Raw genomic sequence first — 11,004 nt, 5'->3', positions numbered from 1 at the left:
AACTCTTTCAACTCAGAATTATCCGGAATGCAAAGTTGATTCTGAATTCTTAGACAACCATTTCCATCAATGCTAAAATTTTCTGTTGTACCATTCTGAATCATCTCTCTTTTCTTTAACAACTTATCATCTTCTAACTGTGCTGATCTGATTCGATCAAACATTACTGGCTTTATTCTTAATTCAGTCAAAAGACTTCCATCTTCAGTGATACTAAGTTGTGCAAACATTGCTCGTAATTCAATCGCAGCTTTTCTACTCAGTGCGTCGTCTACTACATTAGCCTTCCCTAGATGATAGTCTATGACACAATCATAGTCTTTCAGAAGCTCTATCCAACGCCTTTGTCTCAGATTCAATTCTTTTTACGAAAGCAGATACTTCAAACTTTTATGATCCGTATAAACATAGCACTTTTCACCATAAAGATAGTGCCTCCAAATCTTCAAGGAAAAAATTACAGCTGCTAATTCTAAATCATGAGTTGGATAGTTGCGTTCCTGCGGTTTCAGTTGCCGTGAAGCATAAGCAATGACTTTCCCGTTCTGCATCAGTACACATCCCAGTCCACTCAATGAAGCATCACTGTACACTACAAAATCTCTTTCTGATTCTGGTAAAGTCAACACCGGTGCCTCTCTTAACATTCGTTTTAATGCTTCAAAACTTTTCTGACATTGCTCATTCCAAACAAATGGAATATTCTTCTGTAGTAGCTTGGTCATCGGTAAGGCTATCTTTGAAAATCCGTTGACGAATCTTCGATAGTAACCAGCCAATCTGAGAAAACTTTGTACCTCTGATACATTCTTAGGAACTTTCCACAGAATAACTGCTTCAATCTTCTTTGGATCCACTCTAATTCCATTCGCTGATACGACATGACCAAGAAACACAACTTCTGATAACCAGAATTCACACTTGCTCAATTTTCCATACAATTGCTTTTCTCGTAGTATTTACAAAATAATCCGGAGATGTTGCTCATGGTCTTTTTCTGACTTGGAATACACCAAAATATCGTCAATAAAAACTATTATGAACTGATCCAAGTATGGTTGAAAAATCCGATTCGTAAGATCCATAAAAGCAGCAGGGGCATTTGTCAGTCCAAATGGCATTACTAAGAATTCATAATGCCCATACCTCGTACGGAATGTCGTCTTCAATAGTCGCACTCTTTTACTTTCAACTGATAGTATCCCGACCTCAGATCAATCTTTGAAAATACAGAAGCTCCTTTCAGTTGATCAAACAAATCATCTATTCGGGGAAGTGGATACTTGTTCTTGACAGTTGATTTGTTGAGTTGTCGATAATCAATGCACAACCGCATCGACCCATCTTTCTTCTTAACAAATAACATTGGAGCTCCCCATGGTGATGTACTAGGTCGTATAGAACCTCTGTCCAATAAGTCTTGCAACTGTACTTTTAATTCCTTTAGCTCAGTAGGTGCCATACGGTACGGAGGTATCGATACCGGATCTGTACCTGGGTAGACTTTAATCACAAATTCTACCTCTCAATCAGGGGGTAATCCAGGTAATTCCTCAGGGAATACATCAGAAAATTCACATACAGTCCGAATTTTACTACACTAACTTTCAACTGAATCCAAATTAATCACATATGCTAAGAAAGCGTTACAACCTCGATGAAGAAGCTTGCTAGCTTTAATGGCCGAAACAATACGAATTGATCCACTAGTCCGAATACCATTTACTTCAATCGTATCTTCACTTTCATTCTGAACAATAAACTTCTTCTTATAACAGTCTAAAATCACTCAATGTTCTGATAACCAGTCCATTCCCAAAATAACATTAAAGTCACCAAATGGCATAATCAATAGATCAACAGGGAATATTCTATCTTGAATCATTAATGAACATCTTCAACATATATGGTTCACTAAAGTAGTTTGTCCCAGTAGACTAGACACTTCTATCATAACTTTAGACAATTCAGACTCTAATTTTTTTGTCTCAACTACTTTCGTATTAACATATGAATGTGATGACCCAGGGTCTATTAAAGCATAAACGGGTGGTGAATTCAATAAGAATATACCTGTCACCACATCATGAGCATCTTTCTCTTCTCGAGTCCTCATAACATATGCTCGAGCTAGAGCTCTAGCTTCAGATTGTTGTGTAGCACTCTCACTAGTTCTTCTAGTACCACCTCTAGCAAACGAACTACTTCGACCTGATCCCCGGCCTCTGGAAGCAAATTCAGATCTTTGCACTACTTTCGGTGTTGTTCCAGATATCTTTGGGCAATCTTTAATAAAGTGATCAGTAGCCCCACAATGGAAACAACCTCCAGTCAACTTTCTACATTCCTCTTTGTGTCGGTTTCCACAATGCTCACATATTGGAATTTCAGTATTCTGAACTGGACTTCGGATACTGCTAGTAGACACAGTAGTCTATCTTTTCCGACCTCAATCACTTCTTTCCGATCGAGAACTAAATCTCCAATTACCTCGTGATTCCTTTGACCGCTTAGGCTGCGAACTTGAACTAACCATTCCGGGACGTTTTTCAGTCGAACGAGCAACTTCAGACTTTTTATCCCTTCCGAGAATTTGTTCAATCATCTTAGCTCTTTCCATTAAATCCGCAAACTCAGTGATTCTAAGAGGCATCAACTGTAGTCTAAATTCATCACGTAATCCTCTTAAAAATCTTTTACATCTGTCGGCTTCAGTCGGTACAAACTCAGTGGCATATCTGCTCAATCTCAGAAATTCTTGTTCATAATCCACTATAAGCATCTCACCTTGTTTCAGTGTTAAGAACTCTTGTCTTTTGTCCTCTATGTACATTTCTCCCAAATACTTATTTTGAAACTCTTTTTGAAAGAAGTCCCAACTTATATGTTCCTCAAGTACATTCTGAATCACTGATTCCCACCATACTAAAGCTTCCTCTTGCAGTAATGAGACAATACACACTAAGCTTTCTTGTGGTGTACATTCAAGTTGCTTCAGAACTCTCTTTGTAGTCTTTAACCAATTTTCAGCAGTAGTCGAATCAATTCTCTTTGCACCCAAAAATTCTGTAGCTCCATATTTTCTCAATTCTTTAATTGGAGCTCTTCGGGTAGTAGGGATAGAGGACGTAGCAAGCATAGTTCCTACCGCTTTTTGAAGGGCATCGACGATTATTCTAAAGACTTCAGTATTATCACTTCTAACATTCGGTTGATTTCCTACTGGATTCACACTTGGAGTTGCAAACTCCGATTCATTCACATTATACGGTTCATCATCTTCACTATACATCTCTTGATCAGTATCCTCAATGCTTTTATCAGACATTCTTAAAGCTATAAAACAAAAATATTCAACAAACATATCAGCATCCAATCCCAACTCAAATTTGACTCAGTAATGGCATGTACCTCTAGATTCACATTGACATTCGATTTAGTCCTAGAACCGACTAAACCTAATTAGCTCTGATACCAATCAATATTGTAACGTCCCCTACCCGAGACCGTTGCCGGAGTCAAGCAGGAGACATTACAAAACTTATCTTAGCACTTAAACAGTTTTCGTAGTAAACTATCCATCTGCATCACGGTCGCTAAAAAATCATATCTTGAGTTAAGAAACTCAAAATCCAATTCCGTAAATTTTCCCTGAAACTAGACTCATATATCTACTTACAAATTTTTTTCTAGGATTTTTGGTCAGGCCAATTAGTACAGTTTATTAGAAAAAGTCTCCCATGTTTTAGGGTTTAGCTACTCTAACCCTTGTGCACTACGAATCAAATTTATTCCTGTACAGAAATCCAATGACTATGACATTTATTTCAATTAAAAATAGACTCAATAAGGAATCCATAAATATAAAGTTTGAGTCCTAATTCTTAATACAAAATTTATGGTGAATTTCTAAAGTTAAAACAGGGAATCCAAAAATTACTCTAACCCTGTTTCACCAAAACGTAAATATCTCATAAAATAAAATTTTTTTACCTATTTTGTTTATTCCATATAAAAACAGATTCATTAAGCTTCAATTACATATTTTATTCATCATCTAATTCACTTTATACTATTTTTGGTATATTTTCAAAGTTGGACTACTGTTACTGTCCAAATCTGTTTTAGTATAAAATGTTGATAAATAAGTTTATAACATCTTCATTTCTTCTCTCTACAATATTTACCAACACATCCTCTTATTACTCTTCACTAACATATCAAAACATACCATACTTAAGGTTTTGGTAACATTTACAAAACATACCAAAATATCACTTAACAACTTAGATACTTTCAAAATGACCAAAAGACATCCTAGGTACAATGCCATTTTCCAAAAAGATAGAAACTTCACCAATTTGAGTTCGGGGATCGGCTTGTATGCTGAGTCCTTATACTTTCGTACCTAGCCTGCGCACGGAAACAAACCGTACGCTGAGAATACTCTAAGTTGTATTTCTATAAACAATAGCTTAATCAACTTTAAAACATGGTAATTCAAACACATTATTGCTATTATTCAATATCAATCAGTACTTTAATAATCTTTACTTTATTTACCCTTATTAACATAACTCGGACACTAACGGATACACAGATCCAACCCACACTCCGGGATAAGCACATAGTGCTTCATCGGAACAAATCCGGAACTTTAACATTATAGTACACAAAGTACTTCATCGGAACAAATCCGGAACTTTAACAGTAGTCGACACATAGTGTCTCATCGACTCAATGTCGGAATATCCCAATACTTCCAATTCCTATGACATGTCAACTATATCCGACTAGCCCGACACTGCTAATACGGTATTCAAAATCACATTCATTTCAATATGGTAAAAATACTTACCTCATTCACATTTTCATACAATATAAATATCAAATATAGCAATAACGATTAAGCTCGGTTTATAGAAATACAAACCTCTATTTATCGAATTTAATCGATATCTTCGTTCACTTTCTCTTTTCCCTTCTTCGATGACGTATCCGGTGCTACATTTGCTACTAACAATCATACAATTAAAAATCATCAATATACTAATTCATAAAACACATTTTCACTTTCTATCAAACTTTTACAAAAGTTCTAATTTCGTCCTTTTTCCATTACTAATCTTTTTTTTCTTTAACTTAAGCTTCTTATTCTCTTTTAATCAACTCATTAACAATTTCTAACTCATAAAATTCATTATAAAACATAAATTTTGAGCTCTATTCAACTTAATCCCTATTTAAACCTAACTTAGAATTCTTTTAATAAATCACTCAATTTTCACTTCTAACTTCAATTTCTATCAATTTAACCCATAAAACCTCAATTTATTCAACTAAATCAATATCTAAAAATTTTCTATTTTTCTTCATTTTAACCTCATACATGTAGAACTTTGAATTAGGCATCCATAAACATAAAAATTATAAGAAAATAAGCTAAAACATCTTACCAATCAAGCTTTAGGGCCTTAATCCTCAAATTTCCCTTTTCTATTTCTTTCTTTCTTTCTTTCTTTCTTTCTTACGTTTGCTCTCTGTAACTCTTTCTATCTTTCTTTCTTTCTTTCTTTCTTTTTTAACTTACTCATAAATCTATATTCAATATAATAATATTAATAATATAATATTATTCTAATAAAAGAACTTAATCTATAAGAAAAACTACTTTAACACATTTAATATCTTTACCAACTATTACACATGTTATATCATACATTCACACACATGGCACTTAGGGTCTAATTGCTAGATTAGTCCCTTTATTAATCTTTAATCTATAATTAAACTTTTATACCGTATGCAATTTAGTCCTTTAAACTAAATTCAAGCTACTTCACTTAATTAAACATTAAATAACCATTCAACTATAATTCATAAATATTTCTAATAAATATTCATGAATTAATTTCACGGAAACAGTACTCAAGACTCAATTTCCGATACCGTAACTTTCGGTTCATTACAATCTGGAAGTCGATTGAGGGAGACGAAAGGTTTCGGAGTGATCAAAACTCAAATCTGAAATGATCACAAGGTAAGTTCTAATAAGTCAAGGTAGACTTTTAATGTACTTAAAATGTATATTCTTGATTGTGTAAATGTTTATTGCATGATAATTTATGAGATTTAATAAAGTGAGTAAAATGAGTATAAGAATGCCCCAGGTTGAATGAATAGGGTTATTCAATGGAATATCTCGAAAATGAATTGACGGTGAAAAGCATCTAGCCCAGACGGATGATCCTATAGTGATCTAGCCTCCCGAAGAATATGTGTGCATTAAGGATTTAGCCCGGAAGGGTAATCCGAAGTAAGATCTGAATTTAGCCTGGACTAGTAATTCAGATTCGAGCTCATTAGAGTATATGTCGTTGTAGGGGATTTAACCTGGACTGGTAATCCCGACATTTACTCTATGAGTTTGTATTACGGGGGATTTAGTCTGATCTGGTAATTCTGCCATAAGATGCGAGGTTCGCGGGAGTGCGTACTCAAAATGACCACTTATATGAACTGACGGGAAATGAGATATCCATAGGAAAACCGAGAAATTCAATAGGACTAACATGAGATGTAAATTGGGAATAATGATGTGATGAGCTCATCTAGATGTGCTATTATTTTGTCATGCTATGAGACTAACTTAATGGTTGAGTGCATGTGATAGGAAATCCATCCTATACTTGTTTGGATTGTGTGCTTATTATGGTTTTATACTAAATAACTAGTAGGTTTACTTTCCCGTTATCCGAACTTACTAGGCATGTTAATGCTTGCCCTTTTCATTTTCCCCTGTTTTACAGTACTCGTGGACTCTTGAGGATTAGAAGACGGTTGGAGCGTTGATCACACTATTGAACTAATTCCGTTTTGGGTATATGGAAGCTTTTATTTTGTATAATGGCATGTATAGGACTTTTGTTTATTTTGCTTGGTATATGTCATTAGTTTAGCCAAAGTATTGGTTCATGAATGTGTTATTAATTCATTTTGTATAAGGCCATGGTTAATGGCTAATATTCATATTGAATCATATGTTGAAGGTTGTTGCCCCCTTGGTTAATTGAACTGTTCTAGTAGTTAGTTGAATTACTGTTTCTTATAGTTGTTTGGTCCCATGTTGATAGGGATATTGGTATGGTAGAATGCTATGTAGGTTACTGTTGGCATGGATGGCTTGAAGGCTTGGTAAATAGCCTATTTTTAGCACAAGGCCGTACGACTTCATTTAGACCATGACCATTTAGACAGATAGCTTCACGGGCTGAGGACACGGGCGTGTCAAGGCCGTGTGAAAGACACGGGCAATAGACAGGGGCGAGTGCCTTGGCCATGTGATTTTTTTGTTTATAGTTAAGTTGGCAGTATGCTCCACGGACCATAGACACGGGCGTGTGTTCTGGTCGTATGAAGTCTGCACTTGATTTATGAGAAATTGTGAATTAAATTGACCACACGGGTAAGGGACACGGGCGTGTCCCTAGGTGCTTAGGCCGTGTGAAATACATGGGCCATCAGCACGGCCATGTCGTGAAGGTTACATGGACGTGTGCCTCTGTTTTTAGTGAAAGTTTTTTTTATTCTTTTAAGGACCCGGGTTGTTCCTGAATGGGTTTCTAAATATGTTTCGGGCCTCTTAAGCCCATATTAGGGATATTATTATGAATGTTTTTATTTTCGAACGAAATTTGATAGCCATATTTCCCAAATGTCTTTGTATGTTCTCGGTAATGCCCCGTACTCTATCCCGGTCTTGGGTACGAGTAAAGGGTGTTACAAGAATGTTCACCTACAGGCATAGTTTGCTGGGGACCCCACTGGAATGCTAGATTTTTGCAAAGATAGCTCGCACGGAAAGCTCGTAAGGAGAGCTCACGTAAGCCTCATAGGAATGACGTCGCGAGCTATGTCCGCAAAAGGGATCACAAGCCCTACTAGGAATCCCTGCTTGTGATTAGTAGGTACGAGGCTCGCTGGAGGAGTCAGTCTTAGGATCAAAAAAGACCGCGTGCTTCGCAGACATGCATCCGATAAGCCAAGGGATACCCAGGGGAATGCCAGCACCAGGGACAGGGAATGTTAGTACCATCGGCCCAAAGACTGAGACAAAATAGTGGGCCCTATTGTGAGCTGTAATAGTAGCAATAGAAACATGTATAAATACCCCATGTGTTTCTCTTAATACGATACGAGAAAAATACTACTCAACAAATTTGAAAATTTTAAATTGTTTTATATAATAAAAATTTGTAAGAAATGTTAGTTTAAAAATCTTTTGGTTTTAATTTTAAGAAATTTTTAGATTTATACATATTTAAATAGTTCCATATTTTAAAAAAATTATGAATTTTCAATTATTTTTATAGATTTTCTATTAATTTTTAGTTTAAGATTTTCTTTTACAATTATTGTTAAGAGAATTAAAAAAAATCAAATTGACTTTTAACTATAACACAGGGACCAAATTAGCTATTAACCCTTTGAATTAAGGGAAAAAGTTTGTTATATAAATATATACAAAGTTATAAATATTTTTATAGTATCCACCACTAGTAGTAATGACTAATTCTTTCGCTATTGGTGCTCTCCAAAAAGATAAATGATTGACCATAAAATGTGCTCCATTCCTATAAGCAATGATTAAACCCTTGACCTAATGATTGAGAAATGAGATGAGCAATTACCACACCACACCTCATGACTTAAATGAATGATATTTAAACATTATGAGATTAATTTTTTTATAAATTAATATTTGATATACTGATAATATTTTTTTTTTATTTCACGACTTGAAAAAATTGTATTTTTTTAAATATATATACATTTTTTAATATTTTACTAAAACTTATAAAACACTTAACCCATAATTATTTATGAAGTTTAAAAACTTTATCAACACTATACTAAATATTTTCTATTCGTAATCATTTTGAAACATTTTGATCCATAAATGATATATTTTTTTTTTCATTTTTACGCTAAATCATAAAATTTACCAACATTTTGATCAAAGTATTTGAACATATTCTATGTTCATATAAATAGAGTATCAATTGTCAAACAATTAAAAGCTTGCCACCTAATATTATTGTATTTTTGCTTAAAAACCAATAAACAATTTGTTACATGAATTAGCTTTTCACTGATCTTTCATTGATCATTATTCATTAACTACGGTCGAAAATTTTTTTTCCTTTTAGAATTTTATGTTCATTTTATAATTTATGTTATTTTTTTTTTAATGTTAGAATTTTTATTCCGCGAATTAAATTAATACTAATTTAGTTAATGAAATAAAAATTTGAGTAACATCAACCTAGAAAAAAAAATGTTAAATTCAAAAATTAAATGTATATTTAAATAATTCATATTTGTTAAAACTTGCATTTAAGAGTGCACAAACCTACTTGATAAAAGGGAAATAATACCGTCATTTCTTAATTATTATAATGACATTAAAAACATTAAATATACATACCTTCTTTTTTCTTTCTTTTCTTTTTTAACTTACAAGCAGGAAAACAGACGCAGAAATTTATATGATGTATGCAACCCCAAAAAGAAAAACAGAGAACAGACAGTTCCAACAAATTGATAAACCACACAATCTCTACACATCTTTTACTTGAAATGCATTATATTGATTCATTAATTGGGAGCAGTGGTCTCTTTTTCCTTCTCGTCCTCTGTTTTGGAGTGGTAACCAGGAATTTTCTCCTTGATTTTCACCAAAAATCCCTTCTTCTCTTTTGTCTCTCCTTCATGGTGGTCGTTCTCAATTGGGGCAGCAGCAGCTGGTGGTTGGGTGGTGTCCTCTTCATCTTTCTTATGCTGTCCTGGGAGTTTGTCTTTGATCTTATCCATGAAACCCTTCTTTTCCGGCGTCTCTGAGTGGTGAACTGTTGCTACCTCATCGCACTTCTCCACTGGGACTGCACTGTCCTGTTCTTTCTTTCCCTTCTCCTTTTTCTTCTTCTTCTTCTTCTCTCCGCCTTCACCTTCTTCCTCGTCACTAGACTGAACATTCATACAACGCATGTTATAATATATATGAAAAAGATTTGACTGTTTGAACTATGAATAGTAAGCAAGGAAGTAAAAAAAAGTAATTACAGAGCTGGAGCTGCTATTGGATAGGTGAAGCTTGTCCAGGAGACTGTGTTTCTTCTCATCTTCCTTATGTTCCTCTTCTATCTTGACTTTCTCAAACTGGGTGGCGACCACCTCCTCTTGAGGTTGAGGCTTCTCATCTTCTTTCTTCCCCAAGAAATCAAACATCCCTCGCTCCTTGCTCTCCACTGCTTCCTCACCACCAACCTTGGTATGCTCCTCAGCCATTTTTTCTTTATCTACAACCACTAAACTCAAAACAAGTATGCTGAAAACTACCTAACGTATTACCGTATCAAGATTGTGGATCACTTCACTTGTACGTACAAAGTTGGCTACACAGATTGATGGATTTTAAGAAACGAGAGGAACTGGGTTTTTATAGTATTTTCAAACACGGATCTGACGCAGTTTAGGGAAAAGAGAAAACATTAAAAAATTAACGCAATTTAAATGGGATGGGCAATCCAGCGCCATGTAACCGAGCTCTGCATTAAACTTTGAGAAATATGTCTTAACAACACTACTCTGGCACTCCTAATTGATTCTACCTTACTCGCTTTCTCTACTCGACACCTGTCTCTTGATCCTACGTGTCAAGCAAAGAAAGCGAGTGAAGATATGCTTTATTGGTGGGAAATAAGAGTCAAAAGACGAAAAAGAAATTAAAAAATCAGTGTGGCACTATCATGAGAGCATGGTACCACTGGAAGTGACACGTGGATAGCGGGACCCGATGGTCGGTGAATGGGGCCCATACAAAGAGACGATTGTTGGAGAAAGGTGTCGAATTACGTCGTGAATAAGGAGGAGGGTTCGAGATTGTGGAGGGCCCCCATGGCCTCGGCTTCGGTATAACTTATCCTCCACTTTATTTTCGTCGCT

General features: G+C 35.0%; 1 protein-coding gene across 1 annotated transcript; it reads right to left on the bottom strand.

Moving 5' to 3' along the window:
- Nucleotides 1-9,420: 9,420 nt before the first annotated feature.
- On the bottom strand, nucleotides 9,421-10,712 carry LOC107917975 (dehydrin ERD10). The gene is made up of 2 exons (XM_016847434.2): nucleotides 10,123-10,712; nucleotides 9,421-10,026 (listed from the first exon to the last, which is right to left on the bottom strand). Exons 1-2 carry the CDS (start codon nucleotides 10,345-10,347, stop codon nucleotides 9,658-9,660), a joined length of 594 nt encoding a protein of 197 aa, XP_016702923.2. The 5' UTR covers nucleotides 10,348-10,712; the 3' UTR covers nucleotides 9,421-9,657.
- Nucleotides 10,713-11,004: the final 292 nt, after the last annotated feature.

Source organism: Gossypium hirsutum, chromosome A01 (genome assembly GCF_007990345.1).
Source record: "Gossypium hirsutum isolate 1008001.06 chromosome A01, Gossypium_hirsutum_v2.1, whole genome shotgun sequence".
NCBI lineage: Eukaryota > Viridiplantae > Streptophyta > Magnoliopsida > Malvales > Malvaceae > Gossypium > Gossypium hirsutum.
The sequence above is the reverse complement of the archived record's forward strand: the minus strand, read 5'-3'. Positions and strand labels throughout refer to the sequence as shown.

What these genes read in the sequence shown, in the direction of transcription:
- LOC107917975 (XM_016847434.2), bottom strand. Translation starts at nt 10,347, where the DNA reads ATGGCTGAGGAGCATACCAAGGTTGGTGGTGAGGAAGCAGTGGAGAGC. An exon ending in CCAATAGCAGCTCCAGCTCT is followed by an intron (nt 10,027 to 10,122) that starts GTAATTACTTTT and finishes ATGAATGTTCAG; the next exon opens with TCTAGTGACGAGGAAGAAGG.